The 17,231-nt window shown below is 54.6% G+C and overlaps 2 protein-coding genes across 5 annotated transcripts in view; one reads left to right on the forward strand and one right to left on the reverse strand.

Annotated features, from left to right (window-relative positions):
* Positions 1–400: 400 nt before the first annotated feature.
* On the forward strand, positions 401–10,830 carry ARFGAP2 (ADP ribosylation factor GTPase activating protein 2). 3 transcript variants are annotated; one of them, XR_008662429.1, is made up of 18 exons: positions 401–543; positions 712–830; positions 1,360–1,432; positions 1,943–2,074; positions 2,162–2,242; positions 3,091–3,172; positions 3,478–3,534; positions 4,202–4,243; positions 4,614–4,666; positions 5,111–5,247; positions 5,349–5,480; positions 7,272–7,400; positions 7,479–7,613; positions 8,599–8,725; positions 8,865–8,958; positions 9,067–9,185; positions 9,622–9,761; positions 10,322–10,830. XR_008662429.1 is itself a non-coding variant. In XM_055309410.1 (17 exons), the coding sequence occupies exons 1-17, from the start codon at positions 472–474 to the stop codon at positions 9,640–9,642; spliced, it is 1,605 nt and encodes a 534-aa protein (XP_055165385.1). In that variant the 5' UTR covers positions 401–471; the 3' UTR covers positions 9,643–10,830. The 3 variants fall into 3 exon arrangements, 2 of the variants coding, with proteins under 2 accessions (XP_055165385.1, XP_055165398.1); XM_055309410.1 differs by having other exon boundaries at positions 9,622–10,830; XM_055309423.1 differs by lacking the exon at positions 4,202–4,243 and having other exon boundaries at positions 9,622–10,830.
* Positions 10,701–17,231, reverse strand: part of CSTPP1 (centriolar satellite-associated tubulin polyglutamylase complex regulator 1) — a 198,197-nt gene continuing 191,666 nt past the window's right edge. Inside the window, exons 6-9 of one of the 2 annotated variants that reach the window (XM_055309433.1) lie at positions 16,429–16,624; positions 15,781–15,890; positions 13,264–13,327; positions 10,701–11,041 (exon numbers count right to left, since the gene is read on the reverse strand). In XM_055309433.1, coding sequence (XP_055165408.1) covers positions 10,783–11,041; positions 13,264–13,327; positions 15,781–15,890; positions 16,429–16,624 — 629 coding nt within the window. In that variant the 3' untranslated portion in view covers positions 10,701–10,782. Of the gene's footprint in view, positions 11,042–12,240; positions 12,993–13,263; positions 13,328–15,780; positions 15,891–16,428; positions 16,625–17,231 lie in introns of those variants that run through there. The other variant, XM_055309442.1, reaches the window with a different exon arrangement.

The raw sequence follows: 17,231 nt of genomic DNA on the forward strand, positions 1-17,231 counted from the left end.
TGGGGGCCTTAAGCTGGGGCGGGGGTCCTCCAGGTGGGGCTTAGCGCGAGCCCGCCCTCGACGGAGGCGGGAGCCCAGCACCTTGTCTTCCCGTTCCGGCCGGCGGGGCCGAGAGCGCCGGCTAGAACGGTTAATCATTCCTCGGCCACCGGGAACTGCCCGCAGCCTCGCAGCCCTCGCCACCTGCGGGGGTGGCGGCGCGCCGCGGGGCGGGAGGCGGGGGCGCTCGCGAGCCTCGGGCCGGCCGGTGAGCGGTCGCTCCGCCCGGCGCCGCGCGGGACCCGCGCCCTCTGCACACGCGGGGCCGGTGGCCGCCCCGACTCGGCCGCGCCGGCCGCTCATTGGTCCGGACCCGGGCAAGCCCCGCCCCCGGCTGGCGGGGGCTCGCCGGCCCGGCGCCCCGCCTTCGCGGCCGCGGATTGGCCCCTGACGGGACCCGTCGGTCGCGCTGGTGTCTGGGAAGGAGAGAAAATGGCGGCGGAACCGAGCAAGACCGAAATCCAGACGCTTTTCAAGCGGCTTCGCGGGATTCCGACCAACAAGGTGCGCGGGCGGGAGGCGCGCGGGGTCCGGCGCCGGCGGAGAGGGACCCCCCGTCGGCCCTGGGGCCTGAGGGAGGGAGAGGGGCGGGCGGGGGCCGTCTCCCTGGCGTGGCTTCGCCCGGCCTCGACTCGGGGCTTCTGACCGTTGGCCCACCGCCTCCTCCCCCAGGCCTGCTTCGACTGTGGCGCCAAGAATCCGAGTTGGGCCAGCATCACGTACGGTGTCTTCTTGTGCATTGACTGCTCTGGCGTGCACCGCTCCCTGGGCGTCCATCTCAGCTTCATCAGGTGGGGTCCGCGGCTGCTGTGCTTCCACCCGGCCGGCCGGGGCTGTGTGCTCGGCGACGGAGAGCGGCCGCCTCGCCGCGACTCCCGGCCAGGGAGGGAGCCGCCTGTGTGCGCCCCTTGTCGTGTAGGCGGCTTGCGTCCGCGTCTAGCGCAACATTTCCTCTTTTCCTGTTGGTTAAACTTAACACTCTTGTTAGTTGCGGGGAAAAGTTAGCTGCATTGACCTTGTTGATGATGGAGCACATGTCTGGAGTGAGACTGACCGTCGGTAAGGGGAGAGGCAATGCCAAGCCTGAGTGCTTGAGAATTCGACCTCCTTTCCGATCTGGACAATAATTAGTACTCTTTCGACTAGATAATTGAAGAGCAAATCTTTTACGGACAAGGGAGAGTGCAGGAAATAGGGTGGTGGCTGATTACTGTTTCCTGGGCACCTACTGCAGCCCGAGGCCAAATGACAGGTGTGGGTCTGCCAGGGAAGCGTCTTCCTGGTGTCTGCCTGTGGGTGACACGCAGCCCTTGCACACAGGTCCACAGAGTTGGATTCCAATTGGAACTGGTTCCAGCTGAGGTGTATGCAGGTCGGCGGAAATGCCAATGCGGTAAAGCTCCTTACCATCCTCCCCACCCCCATTCTTCTGCTTGGGTTCTAGCAATGTCTTCCTAGGAGGCCCTGTTAGTATCTGTTTTCAGAGGTGTTTTGTTTTGTTTTGTTTTGTTTGGTCTATAGCAACATGGTACACTTTTCTCTAAACTTGGAAATTGATTTTTCTCTAGTGGGTTTGGATTCATACTAAACCAGACACATGTTCTTCGGGAAAGGCCAAGGGATTTGGGGCCTCCACAGTCATCCAGATCTTGTGAGCCTGGATGAAGGATGGGCATAGTGGACGGCAGGCTGTCAGGCAGCGTTGAGAGAGAGCTGAGGTTCAGTCAGTTATCTCAGAGGATGGGAGGCCATTTTTTTGCAGGGATTTCTGAGGATCTTTACCTCTGAAAAACTGCTGGCGTCAGTAGAGTGTATTGTCAGATATAAACTGGGCTTTTACAAGGGGGTGCCTCTTTTGCTCTGGGGAGTCACCTGTAGCATGCTCTCCTCCCTTGCTCTCCAGACAGCTTTCTTCCGCCAACACGGATGTACAGCCAGTGACGCCAACACCAAATATAATAGCCGAGCTGCCCAGATGTACCGGGAGAAGATCCGACAGCTGGGGAGTGCAGCCCTGGCCAGGCATGGCACTGATGTAAGTGTGTGTTCCCCGGGGCTGAGGTAGTGGGGTGAGTAGGAATATTCAGAGGCCCATGTTTCAAAGGTGTCTTCTTCCTTCTAGCTTTGGATAGACAATATGAGTAGTGCTCCCAGTCACTCCCCAGAGAAGAAGGACTCTGATTTCTTCACAGAACACACTCAAGTGAGTGCCCACAAGGAACGCTTCACATGATTGTTGCTGGCAGGTGGCTTACTTACCAAGGTCAAGGCCTTCTGTGGTCATGTGGCATGGAGTCCATTCACCTTGGTATGGCTCCTTGGACAGGGAACGTCTACAGCCCACTGCTGGGTAGGCCCAGAGGTTTCCTCCTCCCTGGAGTAGATGTGCAGTGTGGTCCTCCTTAGGAATGGACTCCTATAAACTGGGATAGTAGGCAGGAGGAGAAGCTTCTTGAGAGCTCAAGAGGTGTCAGGAGCTCCAGACAACTTTTCCTGGATTCTTTCCCCATAAGAAAGGTACTGTGGTTGGGACAAGGAAAGGAGTCCCTCCCCAGCAGCCCACCCCTAGGAGGAGGTTTCCTGTCGACTGGCACTGGGTGCTAAAGTCCGACTCTCTTAATTTGAATTCTTGCTTGTCTTCTTAGCATTTCTAGGATGGTGGCCAAGGCACTTAACCTGTCAAAATCCGAGTTGCTAAAAGAGGCTATATCTACCTTGTAGGGTTGTCAAGATCATTAAATGTATTTATGCGTGAAAAGCCTTTAGACTTGTGCTTGGCAGGTGGTAAGTGCCCAATAGTAGTTGTCATGAAATTAGGGGGATGAGCTCTGGCTCTAAGTACATAGTGGAGGGGTGGAGGTGGCTGCTAATTTCCTATTTCTTTTTTCCATAGTCAGTAATAGCGGCTATACTTTTACTCACTAGCCTCCAGTTTTTTTTCTCATGGGCTTGGAGGAAGGCCTCATTCCCACTAGGTACCTATAGGTTCTTGGTGCTCCTTGCCGGGAGGAGTGGCTCATCAAAGCTTCTATGATCTGGCTTCTTTTTCAGCCCCCTGCCTGGAAAGTACAACCCCCCGACCCAGCAGAGACCCAGCAGCTAACCCCTTCTACAGAGATCAGTAGTCTGGCACGTGAGTTCAGTACTGATTTCAACCAAGGGCCCTGGTGTTGGCAAAGGACTCGGTCTAGGAAGGGGACACCTGGCCAAGGGGACTGGAGTGAGTGAGTGCGTGTGTGTATATGTTCCTATATTCCTTGGTGAGCTGTGATTCATTTTAATCCCTTGGAGGAAGTGGTGGGCGTTTCTTTTATCTTTTGGTGGCCTCAGCAAGCTGAAGAAAGCCAGTCCTTCCTACTCTTATCCCATCATTCCCCTTAAGGGGAAGTCACTGCAAGCTTTGTACCTTATATCTAAATTCCACTATTGCATCCACAGAGCCAGAGCACAGCCCCAACATGGACCTGCTTGGCACCTCACCCAAAGCCTCTCTGGGTCAGTATGCCACCTGACAGGTAGGGGGTGACTGGGAGAGGGTGGGCCTCCAGGGCTCTTTTCAGATCTTCTGCTGCCTGGTCATGTGGACTAAGGCCTCAGGAGTCAAGCATCTGACCTTTCTGGAGTGGGGACTGGGATTGGGTTTGTGGCTGTAGCGTCAACTGCAAGGACTTTAGAACCAGGCCTTTTGAATTGATAAACCTGGTAGCTGGTGTACGAGGCCTGAGGTCTGCCTCTGTATGTGGAGCTGGATCTAGCCAAAGTGTGGGGAAGCCAGTATGAGACAGGACACCTAACCCTGGAGTCTGAGGCAAGATTGGCCTCTTTGGTCCATTTCATCAGATTAGGGTGCAGCTCTCACAGCTGAAGGCAACACTGTCCTTTCTCAGCCTGTCTGGCCCTTCAGTTGTTTTTAAATTCTACTTAGTGTTCTTAAGTCTTAGTTCAATGTTAGAACAGTCTGTTTGCTGGCCTCCGTGCTTCTGTTGACCCTTGGGGGTTGGGGCAGGAAGCTAGCAGAATGATTATGAAACTGAGCCCATGGGAAGGCTAGCATGGCTCAGTCTAAAGTGAGGCCTCTCAGAATGATTTTGGTCTCTGGGCTTGGGAGCTATAAGGAGGCCCTGGGGTGGGCCCCTTGTTAGCCACAAGTTTTTCTCTCTAGAGTCCATGTATCTGTCACCTAAAGGGGCCCTTCCTGCCAGAGGTAACCAACAGCTGCTCGGGGAACCCAGCCCCTTGCATGCCAGTTCCCTGCTGAAGGAGCTGAGGCTGATATTTAACATCTGCCTCCTGCTTCGTGTTGGTTCAGGGACTGTGACAGTCTCTGGTGCTTTGGGTTTAGTTCTTGTCTCAGTCAGCTGGGAGTCAGGAGCCTTGCCTAACCTTGTCTGTCTGTCTTTGGCTTGGGCTATGCCGATGCCATTGGTTGGAACTGGTGGGTGGCAGCCTTGCCTTCCTCTGCCTGGAGCTGTTTTTTGTAGAAGTTCTTGCCAAGAAGTTGCATGGTACAGACTGAGCTGCTGCCTCTGACCTCCCTTTGTCTTCACTCTTGCCTCATCATCTTTCTCACACAGAACCGAGAACCTCCCTCATTGGCAAGAAGAAGCCAGCAGCAGCTAAGAAAGGGGTAGGTGGAGAGAGGCAGTATGGTGGTGGTTAGGAGCTGGCGTCAGCTTGACCTGCCACTTGCTGGCTGTGTGACTTTGGCAAAGGTACTTCTCTGAACCCTATCTGTGAAAGGGTTGTTAAGACAACTGTTGTTAAGGGGCTCCTGGGAAGAGTCTGTGTGATTGTGCACGTCAAGTGCCCAGTACATACTGGGCCTGGTCAGCATTACCTGCTGTTTTCAGGCCCTGAAGCATCCACTGGCATTGTGTGAGCCACCTCCTGCCCAGCTCCAGCAGAACCACTGTTCTCCCTCATGACCATGCTGGCTGGGCTCCTATTTTTTACCCTAAACTTTAAGAAGAAATGCTTCCTTTGTGGGTGTGGCTAGAGGACCCACGCTTGGGAGGGAACAGAAGACTTCGTGGTTGTTGGCAAGGCCTCCATCCCATCATTCTCCTCTCAGCTGGGTGCCAAGAAAGGCCTAGGGGCCCAGAAGGTGAGCAGCCAGAGCTTCAGTGAGATTGAGCGGCAGGCCCAGGTGGCAGAGAAGCTCCGTGAGCAGCAGGCGGCTGATGCCAAGAAGCAGGCTGAGGAGTCCATGTGAGCGTTTGCCCATGGGACCCTGGCTTACATGGCGTTGGGTGGACAGGGAGGACGGGTGAGGATGCATGCTGGCCTCTGACACATTTATTCCTTCCCAGGGTTGCTTCTATGCGCCTTGCCTACCAGGAGCTCCAGATTGACCGTAAGAAGGAGGAGAAGAAGCTCCAGAATCTAGAAGGGAAGAAGCGAGAACAGGCAGAGAGGTTGGGCATGGGCTTGGTGTCCCGCAGGTGAGGCTTGGCTCTGGGGTGTGGCAGGGAAGTGCCACTGTTCTGGGAGCCACTGCAGATTCTTCCCAGCAGTTTGGGTTTTGAGGCTCAGTCTTTGAGGCGGAACAGATAGATGGCTTTGCTTATTGTCTTGAAGTGCCTAGTGTAGTGCTGGTCACAGAGTAGGTGTGTGCTCACCGTGTTTGTTAAATGAAACAAACACAGGATTGGGTGCTTTTTCAATAAACCCAAGAGGGTATGGTGGTGTTGCTTAATGGGGCTGCTAACAGCGTTTCGGTGGGACATCTGTTTATTTTTTAAGAGCTCCCTGAGAATTGCAAAGATCTTAGCATCCCCAGTACCAGTCCTCTAAATGCCAATGCTTCCAGGCATGCTAACACGCAGAAATGCCCCTAGACCATGCCCTTTGGCATTGACAATGCCCTTCCTGTTTCATGACCACTGGGTTTGTGTTGCTGTGTTTTTCTTAAAAACAAAACAAGGACTGCAAACCAGTTCTCTGAACCATTTTGTTTGCTCTACACTAAGAGTTGATATCTAGAGATTTTGGTAACACTAGACTTTCGATCTCTTAAAAATCGGAGTATTGGACAGCACCAGGGCCAGCCATCCTGGCTGCGGTGGGCTTGGGAGCTCCACCACTGGCCTTACCTGCTGAAATACAGCAGTCCTGGGCAGGGGGTATTACTTTGTCCTTTTTATAGGTGAGAAAATGGACTTAGCAATTCAGCAACTTGCCTGAAGGCCACAGATCTTGTTATCGGCACAACTAGATTTTGAGTGTAGAATCGTTGATTCCAAATTCAGTATTTTGGGCCTTTATACTCTACTTCTCTGAAAGAGGACACGGCTGGCTGGTCCTGCTTCATCTTTTCAGAACATGTGCCAGTTGGATTTAAGTTACTCTATTTATTTCCCCACTGCTAATCAGGGAAACCTAAAATCTTAATCCCGGAAAGGACTCTAGGTCTCCTCCCTTTCCCTGTTTCGGTCACAGGAATTACTGGGTTAAAGGGTCTGAACAATTTTTTCAGCTGGTTGGTTCTTTTTTGCAGTGCAATAGAATCTTTGACTTAAACCCAGCCTACCCTTCCCAAAACCCTATTGTAAGACATTTACTCCTTGGGCTTCTGCCCGCTAAGCGCTGTAGATATTTTGTAATGAGTTTATTGAAGCGGTGTTAACTGTTCAGATGCCTCTGTGGAGCGTGACATGGGAGGATGTCGAGGCCTCAGGATTTAGTAGCACCTGCCCAGCTCTGTCTCTTCTCCATGGGAGACCAGACAGCAGCCCCAGGGCTTAGTGCAGACAGCCAGGCTCTCTACTTTGACAAAGGTAGGCTGAGTTGGGGGTTAGGAAACTTAAGACCTCTTCCTTTGATGCCATTAGACTCTTTCCTGGTTCTGGGGCATTTTGCATCTTTTCCGTGTGAACCTGTCACTCTTGGCGAAGGATGTGGCTGTTGAGTTGTTTTTAAGGACAGAGCACACTACCATTTGGCGCACGTCATTGTTAACATGCCAGCAGACAAGCAAACAGTCCTTGGCTAGGGAAGCCCTACTTTGAGAAAACGAAGCTGATGTGCGGACAGTTGAGGGTGTCCTCCGGCCCAGCCGGGCCCATGGTGCTGCCTGCTGGGTCTGGCCCTGCCCTGTGTGTACGGCATGAGGGGAAGGCTCTGGGGGCGCCCAGTGGAAGAGAACCCAGATTTCCAGCAGCTGGGCATCTTCTCTTGTGTGGTGATGCCGCTGCTCACCCCTGCTCTCGGGCCGGCCCCACTTGTCTTCACAGCTCTATCTCTCACTCGGTGCTGTCGGAGATGCAGGTGATTGAGCAGGAAACCCCAGTGAGTGCAAAATCCTCCCGCGCGCAACTGGACTTGTTTGATGATGTTGGTACTTTCGCCTCTGGACCCCCAAAGTAAGGCTGTCGTTGGGGTGCAGACTTGGCCGCTAGTTCCTCATTCAATTCTTCTAAGCTACTCTACTGTCTCACTAGGTACAAGGACAACCCCTTCTCCTTGGGGGAAAGTTTCAGTTCCCGCTGGGATACAGATGCCGCCTGGGGTGTGGACAGGATGGAGGAGAAGGAGCCAGAAGTGACCATCTCAAGCATCCGGCCTATTTCAGAAAGGTGGAGTGGGCTAGGGCAGCACTGTCTGGTAGGATTTTTCTGTGATGGGAACATTCTGGATACCTGCACTGTCCTGTGGTGGGCACCAAGTATGTGCCTACTGAGCTCTTCAGATGTGGCTAGTGCAGCTGAGGAACTGACTATTTAATTTAAATAATTTTATATAGTCACTGTGACTGGCAGCTACCAGATTGGGTAGTGCAGGAATCACAGTCTGGTTTGAGCTGTGCTTAATCATCACAGAAGGCTTATTAGTAGCTTCTTTTGTTCAGTATCAGTTCCTCTGGCAAGAGGGGCCCAGTCATGCTTCAGTCCTGGCCACCCAGGGATTGTGTGTTTCTGGCCACCATGTTATGTTATTTAAGTTTATGTTAACCTGGGTAATGTTTGATGAATTACCTGCAAATCATTTGTAAAACGGGGATATGAGTAGTCCCTTCACACGGTCGCTGGAAGGATTAAATGTAACAGAACTTACAAAGCAGCCAGCCCAGGGTGTATGCATGTCAGCAATCGGTAGGAGCGACCATATGCCGTTATGTCCACACTGTGATGCCTTTGCCAGTCAAAATGCCAGGAGACTAGGTATAAACTCAGGCAAACAGAGACATAGGGTCACTCTAGTGTTAGGCCAATTGTAACTTGGAGTAGACTGGCAGTAGTGATGGAGAAGGAGCCAGATGTCATAACATCCTGGGTGAAGCTCTTGTGGTTCAGGGTAGAGGACTGGTGTCCTCTAGACTGTGTCCACACCGCCTGGTGGAGGCAGTGTACGCTCTTTTGTGCCTTGGCTTTGGTGTGGAGAAGAGAGGGGCCTTGTCCAGGGGAGAGGGTTGAGGAGTCCCAGAGCCACAGCCAGATGGGGCCACAGTGTCTCTCCAGAAGGCCACTAGCACTTTTCTCAGCTTCTGTTAGTGATGGGTTTAGTAATACGAGTCTCTGATAGCGATAGAAGGATCAGAGGTATCCCACATCCACCCCTCAGAGTCACAAACAGAAGGGAAGTGGAAAGCCGGAGCTCAGGCCTTGAGTCCAGTGAAGCACGTCAGAAATTTGCAGGAGCCAAAGCCATCTCATCGGACATGTTCTTTGGGCGGGAGGTGGATGCTGAGGTAAGTAGCGTCGTCCAGCCTGAGCCTGGAGGTGGCAGGTGGGGGAAGAGCTTCCTCCTTCCCATTGCTTTAGGCTTCAGCACCAGGGTATCTCGGCTGGGCCAAAAGATCCCCAGGCCTTTCCCTTTCTTCACCGCAGCATGAAGCCAGGTCTCGACTCCAGCAGCTCTCGGGCAGTAGTGCCATCAGCTCGTCTGACCTCTTCGGGGACGTGGATGGGGCTCATGGAGTAGGTAGGGCACCAGTGGTAAGGTGCACACCCGGTGGAACCTGTGAGCAGAGCAGGGCCTGGGCAGGGCTTGCTGCAGGGCTCTGAGCCACCCTTTCCCTTGCTTTTACAGGTAGTGTATCCCTGGGCAATGTGCTCCCCACAGCTGACATTGCCCAGTTTAAGCAGGGCGTCAAGTCTGTGGCTGGGAAGATGGCTGTGCTGGCCAATGGTGTGATGAATTCTTTGCAGGTGAGGCTGGGGCTGCTTGGCCTGGGGCAGGGGCGGAAAGTGATAGAGTCCTGGGAGCTTGGCCTTCACCACACCCGGACACTGCTGCTGGGTGGACCCGGGCCTGAAAGCTTTTTCTTTTCCTGGAGGGGCAGCTTTTGAGCTCGGTACCAGGGCTGGGCCACTCCCTAAGATGATGCTGTGTCCGCACTGATTTCTCCAGCCTTGTCTGTAACCTTAGCTCCTCCTCCCCCTCCCCAGCCTCAGGATCAAGCAGGGCTACCCCCCCCCCCTTGGGATCCGGCCACAACCCCTCTCCCGCATCACAGTAAAATATAAAACAATCTCTGCCATGCTCAGATAGGTGCCCGACTCCCCAGAGTCCTGCAGGGGCATGTGGGGGATGCTGCTGCAGGTGAGAGACTTGGGACTTGTTTTTTTCTTCCCCCACGTCCAGGATCGCTATGGTTCCTACTGATCCAGGCGCCACAGCGCAAGTGAATGGTGGCAACAGCAGCAAAACCCCCATGATTCCAAGGCCAGGGGCGCTTGCCTTGTGGAAGCTGGGGAGGAATTGTTACTTTATATGTGTTGTGTGTGAGTGGGGTGGCCTTTGAGGATCTCGGGTGAGGGGGATGGGCGGTTCCAGCCTTGACCTCTGCCTGTACACTGAGCCCTTTATTGTCCTCCCCTCGCACACCCTCCCCTGTGTGCTGATTACTGTCCTCTGGTCCTGCCCCGCAAGCTGCTGCTCACTTGTCCTGCCACACTGGGAGCGAGGGGAGGAGTTCCCTCAGGCGGGCCGATTCTGGGTCCAGCCCTTCCCTAAGTAGGGAAAGTGAGAAGTATAAGGCTTTCTGCTAGCTCTAGGATCCTTCCAGGTTGTCTGGGGTTTGGCCCCCATCCTCTGGAACCAGTGGGCAGGTCCAGAAAGAGTTCTGTGGATCAGCCCCCGGGGGAGGGAGGCTCTGGACTTGCTGCTACTGCTGCTCCAGCAGGCTCTTGTGGGCGCCCGGGGTGGGGGTGGGGTGGGGAGGGAGGACCTTCTTCTGGGCCTTACTAAGGGCTAGGAACTTGACCTGCTACCTAAAGGTTTCGTTTGGGATCAGACTGGAGGCCCGAGTGATCTTCTCCTGTCTCACCACCCCTTTTTACAGTGATCACTTGAGGGATACTTCTCCTGAGTGTCTCGGAGTCCTTCCATACCATCCATTGTGGCGCACAGGACCCTCTGTCCCTTCTTCCCTTGCTTGGTGGCCATGGTGGGTCTCATCTGCCCTGTGCCCTGCTCTGGATGCTGTGAGCGTAATGCTGGCCAAGGAAGCAGAGGACATAAGGGACAGAAACAGGCTCTTGGGGCTCAACTTTCTCCTTCTGTATCATCCTGGTCTTGGGCCTGGACAGCACCACCAGTGAGTGCTTGAGGCACCCACTGGGCTGCAGGCCGTGTCCCCTGGCCGTGCGCTGTGGCCTCCTCGGTGCCATCTTACCCCTGCTATGCTGCCCACTGTGGGGTGGGGGTTGGGCTCTCAAGCAACACGGACCCTTCTTCCCTTGCCCCCTCCCCCAAAGGGACATGACTTTCTTTTTGGACTGTTTGTATTGAAACAGAGTGGTGTCAAATAAAGCCTCGACAGGGCCCTGGGCCGCTGTTGGTCTGAGTGAAGTGGTGTCCTTTCTGGATCCTGCCTCCCTGCCCAGTGCAGGTCCCTGGCCTCACTCCCTGGGCTCCCACCGATATGGGCAGGGTGTCTGGTGCTGAAGTTGAGGCCATGCTCTCCGGGGCCTCCAGCTTGTCTCTTCTCTGAAAGCCAAAGACCCCTGGCTTCTCGGCCCTGTGCTGCCGCGAGGTCCGGTGCAGCCTCGACCTCACCACCCTGTTGCAACGCGGAGGAAAGAGCTGGTATTAGTTGGCCCTTGAACTCATCCCGTGAGCCCTATGGCCATGGGCAGGCACGCAGCCTAGCAGCCCTGCACTTCATCCCAGCCGCAGGCTCGACTGCGGTTTGTTTCTCGGAGTTTTCAAGACAAATGAAGTCTACACCCTTCACGGAACCCTTTTAAAACCAGGATGAAAGGATGTAGGTGTGTGTAGGACTCCTTAGCTTGGTAATCTTTTCCCCCGGTAGGGGCTCCTGGAATGTAGCTGCCACTCCAGGTCCTCAGGGTACAGTTGTAAACCACTGGGCAGGGAGATGGACCATTAGATAAGATGGGCAAGGGGGCCGTGGGGCTCTAAGCTATTGACTTACAAAGTGTGAGCCTGGGCCTTCCAGCTCTGGAATCATCTGGAATGTTCATAGTCCAGATTTCTGTATCCCACCCCAAGCCCAGACCATCACCTGTGTCGTAAACCAGCTGGAGGGGATTCAGATGCCTCCCAGGATTTCCAAGCTGCTGTCAGCCAGAGGCTGGAGACAGTGGTGGACCTGGAGAGTCCATGTGGCTTGGAGCCTCAGTAGAACTAGAACTTCCAGCCCTGGTCTGATACTGCAGGGCTTCCAGAGCCGGTCCCTGAAACTCCAGGGCGGCTGGTTTGGACAGAGATGAGTCCAGGGAAGTGTGTGCCCAGTGTGGTGACACCCATCTGCTCTGCTTGGGTCCCTGGGTGGCTTGTACTTTCTGGATTACCTCTGGCCAATTAAAGGAGGTTGAAGACCACCTGTCCTGTCCTTCCTCCAGTCTTGGCTGGAAGCTTGTCCTCTGGCCTGTCATTCACAGCTGCATCCCCATTGCCCCAACCCTGAGCAGGTGCTTAGCAAATATTTAATGAAACCCTGGCTAGAGAAGACTATAGTGCTAACCCTTTCAGGCCAGGGTCGTTAAGAGTTATGGAAACCTGGCCTTGAACCCTATGAGCTTGTTTTCTGAAGGGCCATTCCAGCTGTGAGCACCTTTGAAAAGTTGTGCTGGAGGGGAGTCCCTCTTGGCTCATTATCTGAGGCTGGTCTCCAGATGAGTGGTCCTCTGGCCCCCACCTCCCACTCCTGCCAGAAGAGCTGGGACTCAGCACCAAAACCCCCAATTCGCCCCTTCCCTTCACCCCATCCTCAGTCTAGTGGTTTAGACTCACCACTTACCAGATGCAAGGGACTTTATTCATTTAACATTGAACCATTAGACACAGACAGAGGAGACTTGGAGCAGGTTTTGAAAGTGGACTGGTCTTGCCTACCCTTTGTCCTGTCACAGTAGTGGCTCTCCCTCCAGGAGAAGGCCACTGTGTTTATGGCCACCCTGTATGTGTGCCACAGGTGTCACCCCTGACCATGCAAAGCCCTGCACTGTTATTCATGGTCTCCCTAGAGGTGCTGTGAGGGGAGGGGAGACCCTATATGGGGACTGTCAGCAAACATCATCTTCCTCACGGCCTCTGCTCAGTCTGCTGTCAGCTTGGGTCCTGACTAAAGTGCAGAGGCAGACAGGGCCAAGAAGAGTAGGCTGTTACTTGTCCGGGTCACTGCTAGACTTGGCTGACAGATACCAGACCCCTCTGGCCGGTCTTTGGGCTTGGGCTGTTATTCAAGGCTTGTCACCAGCAGAGGGCAGCAGGGCGCAGGAGTTGGAGAGGGGGCTTGGCGGGAGTCCCAAAGGGCGGGGGTGGGGGGGGGAGCTGGGCACGAGGGAGTTGTGGACAGGACCCTTTAGACTCCTCAAGTCTCGGACTCATCCGTCTCTTCAGTGGAACCATCGCTCTCTGCGTCCACCTTGCGGGCGTGATGGAGGGGTCTCCAGGGAGAGCCAACCCGGGGAGGGGTCCGGGAAGGCAGGCAGCCAGCCTCTGGATTGGCAGTGGCCAAGTTGACCAGGCCTGGGACCTGGGCCAGCCTGGAGGAGGGAAGAAACCCAGAGGGCAGCTAGGTGTCTCCTGTCTAGGGACCAGGACCTCCACGGTCACTCTTGTATTTGGATGAAACCATGGGCTGTATTCCCAAAGGACTCCAAGAGTGGCTGCCTCAGGCCTCTGCTGGAGCCCAAACCCTTCTCGGAATGACGTGGGTGCTGCAGTCACCGTGTAACCTACAGTAGGGCACTGCCTGGTCCAACAGAGGTATGGCCTCTCCCACAAGGGGGCAGCATCTTCCCACCCGACACTTACAGCCGTTCCAGCTCCTCATCCATGGCTGGGTCGTGCATCAGGTCCCCTTTGTCAGGCAAAGCTCCTAGGAGATAATTGGAGGGCACAAAACTTAACCTGAGCGTCTTTCAGGCGGGCTCCGGTCAGACAGCCGCATGCCTGGCAGGTGCCTCCACGCTCCTCACCTTGGTGTCTACCTCCACTGCGGACCCTGGGAAGGCTCATCTAAAAGATCTGAGGAAGTGCTCTTTCTAAAAAAGAATTTTTTAAAAACTTGAGTACAGTTGACACACGATGCTATATTAGTTCCAGGTGTACAACACAGTGGCTCGCCACCTCTGCATGCTGAGCTCACCACGAAGTTGGCTACTGTCTGTCACCATGAACGCTAGTTCAGTATCATTGACTGCAATCGCTATGCTGTACCTTCTATTCCTATGACTTGTTCGTGGGGAAGGGCTCTGAACAGCAGTTTTAAGAGGCCTGTTACAGGAGCAGGAAGTCCTGACTCCTGTTAGATAAATTTAGTGAACCTGTGCCTACCCTCTTCAACTTGGGGCAGGCCCTGCGGCCGGGAGACACCCCACACCCCAAGGTCCCTGCACACACAGGACCAAGACTAGGTGGTGGGTGTGAGCTGGTGGAGGGGTGGTCAGTTCCTTCCTTGAGGCCCCACGTACTGGGCTGACAAGGAGCCAGAGACATACAGTCCAGCTAATCCCCCCCCAAATCAGAAATTATACAGTTGTGTGCCCACCACCCTAGTCAGAGTGAACCCACTTTGGAGACAGAATGATGAAAAATGCTGTCTCAGCTCCTCAGAGACTCTTGAGAGGCGAGAGGAGAAGGCTGGGTCAGAATCGGATCAAACTCTTCTGCATGGCCAGGAGCTGCCCGAGGGGATCTGGCTCCTCTCTGCTTGGCCACAACTCTTTCTGAGCTAGTGTCCTTAGCTACAAACCAAAGGCAGTAGTGCTTGGATACTGGGGAAGGGGAGAGGAGCACCTCTCGGATGCTCCCTTGAGCTGTTCACAGTGGAGGGATGGTGGGGCTGAAGTGCACAGATAGAAAGGGTCTCACCTGCCAGCTGGAGGGAAAAGCTCACTGGTGTTCAGCACGGAGAACTGGCTGCTAACAGCACTGGTCTCTGGAAAGCCCCGATCTTAAGCCCACCCATCTGGCTCTAGTTCAGTTCCTTCCTTTCCCAAAGCTTTTCCAGTTGATGCCTCCTGGCCCCTTTTGCTCTTAATGGTTTCAAACTATGTTCCACAGGGCCCTCTTGTTTTGTGTGAGCGCGCGCGTGTATGTGTGTGAGTGTGTGCTTCTGTGACCACCTTGAGGACTAAGGGAGCAGGACAGCCCCTCTCCACAGCTGGCTGCACCCTGAGTATCTCCTGATCCCTGTTTCCTACACTGGAGATGCGGCGGAGGGCAGGTGCTTCTGTCCATCTCCCTCTCCACTCTGCGGTAGTGCCTGGTAAAAGTGGTTGACGGAGTGATTGCCCTTTTTAAAGTAAGGGCATGAGGCCCACTTTTTCCTTTTCCTTCCTGTGGCCTGACTAATGGAAAGGAAGTGAGGGCGGTCTGTTACCGAGGTGAGAGAGAAACCCTACGCAAGTCCTACCCACTGCCCCCTTACTCCTGACTTCTCCTCTTTGCCTTTTGACTCCAGTCTGGCCAGTGACCTTGGCGACCAGCATGACTCATGGTCCTGTGCACCCCCAGGCATCACTTCGGAGGAAGTCGGCTGCTGTTGCAGCATCATGCCTCAGTGGGCCTCAGTGAGTCCTGTGGGGCTTGCGTTCCTGCATGCATCCCCAGCAGGCTTTATATCATGTGAGATCTGAGGCCTCAAACACACCTGGATACTCTTGAAGAGGGAGATAATACAACTCCTGCAGCTCTGGTGGGCAGGGGTCTGGGGGCTCTTCCCTTGGGGGAGCAGCAGGTGTGAACGGGACACAAGCCAGTGGGAGGAGGAAGCCGGCCAGTGAGAAGAAGCGCTGGGCGTGAAAAACTGGGCCAGTGCAGGCCTCTCTCCCCATTTTTTGCTTCTGTTCAGATTAATCAGTTTTCTTTTTCTTTTTTTTTTTTTCCCAGCTGGGAAAAAAGGCCTCCTCAGACACACCTTTGCCCTGCTTACAAATGGGATTCAAGTCCCTTTGATCTATAATCTCCAAAGCCACTTAGTAAATAGCCCTGTGTCTGCCCAACCTGCAGGCCACTCCCCAGAGCAGAACGGGGCATTCTCCGGGGAGGGGCTGGGCACACCTTTGCCCCCAAGAGGCCGCTTCATGTTGGGGCAGGGCCTTGGGTGGGGAAGGCTGTCCCTTACCACCCGAGTGCAGGAGGCCTAAGAGGGCACAGTCTTTGTTGTGCCTGTTCTGGCTCCTGAGGCGTCCGAGACTGACCCTGAGAAGTCAAGGTGGAGATGGTGATGCCCCTTCCTTGCTGGGACTATGTCTGCCAAGAGCAGCGAGTCCCCACATGGCTCTGTGGTGGAGCAGGAGAGTCTAGCCAGAGCGAGCTTTGGCTTACCTAGGGCTTGGTTGATCCCATGATGCTTTGAAAGAGCCACAAGGAATCCGTAGAAGGTCAGTCTCTGAACGTTGCTTAATACCTCTTTGACAAGTGCGGGGGGTGGACAGCTAGAAGGGAGGATACAGATGCCAGATTCAAAGGCCAGCAAAACTTAGTGCCTTCTTTTCCTCCAGACCTTCAGGCTTGGGAGGGTGCCCAAAGCCAGGACTGAGGGGCCTCGTCTGCCCAGGGGGAACACAGCACATCTCCAGAAGCAAGGCCTTGACTGGGGACAGGATGGGCTGGCATGTTCCCTACCTGGTGCTCTCACTAGGGCAGCAGAGGAAGGGAATGGCCAAAAGGCAAGGGGTGGCAGTCTCTTCCTGGAAGAGACCAAAACTGGCTGTTCTGTCTCTAAGGAGACTTTGTGGCCCGTGGACAGCTTCGTTCTCCCTTTCTGTAGGGTGCATGCTTTGTACAGTGAATGTTAACCCCTTCTCTCCAAAAAGCTAGAGCTGATCCATCTCCTGGCGCTGGTCTAACCGACACTATACCCCTCGAGGTCCCTGGAAGCCCCGCGCCAGTCAGAACACCTGCTAGCGGTGTTCCCGAGCCAGCAGCCCGGCTCCCCGGGGCCGAGGCGAGGCCTCTATGCTTATTGCTCACCTGTATTTGTGCCGGTCACACAAGTTCTCCAGACACTGGTAGAACAGGGACGCCTCCACGCCCTCCAGCGTGCTAGCCTCACCCAACGCAGGCCGCTGGCGGTGCTGACCACTGGAGGACGTCGGCACGATCACCGTATTGGGATTCTTGCCCACCAGCAGGTCCTGATAGATGGCAGCCACACTCTCCAGGAATTCTGTGGACCATGGTGGGTGGGGAGCATAGGTCGGCGAGGGGGACACACCTCGTCCGTTCGCTGGGTCTGCCCTTCTCTGCTCACCACCTCCTCAGCACACCCACTGGCATGCTCCAGGCCCTCAACTGCATGGGACCAGCGTGCTCGTGAGCAATGTCCCTAATGTGTGTTTTAGCTCCAGTGTCCCCTCCTCAGAGCAGCTGTTTCTGGACTGGGCAGGTGCCCTATTGCACACCTTTGGAGCACCCCAGAATTCCTTGTAGTGCTTTTCCAAGGATGAGTTTTCTGGGTATTTGTTTGCTCTCCGTCCTGCTGGAGTGGAAGATTCTTGAACAAAGGCAGGGATTGTGCCTTGTCAACCTTTCTGCCTTAGTATCTAGCACAGTGTTGGGCACATGTTATGTGCTAAAAATATTTTTTAAAGAGTGAACGTGTGCACACATGTGCTGGTAAACCCCTTCTCACTTGTGAGGCCACCTGCCTCTCTGACTCAAGAAAGCACGGTGGAAGAAGGCCTCAAGTTGCTAATTTATGACACATTTGAAAGGCAGGAGGAGAAGGTTTTCTCAGACCTGGCTGCTCCTTCTCCAGAGCCCAGGAGCTTCAG

The sequence above is a fragment of the Nyctereutes procyonoides genome, unplaced genomic scaffold, assembly GCF_905146905.1.
Source record: "Nyctereutes procyonoides isolate TBG_1078 unplaced genomic scaffold, NYPRO_anot_genome, whole genome shotgun sequence".
NCBI classification, from domain to species: domain Eukaryota; kingdom Metazoa; phylum Chordata; class Mammalia; order Carnivora; family Canidae; genus Nyctereutes; species Nyctereutes procyonoides.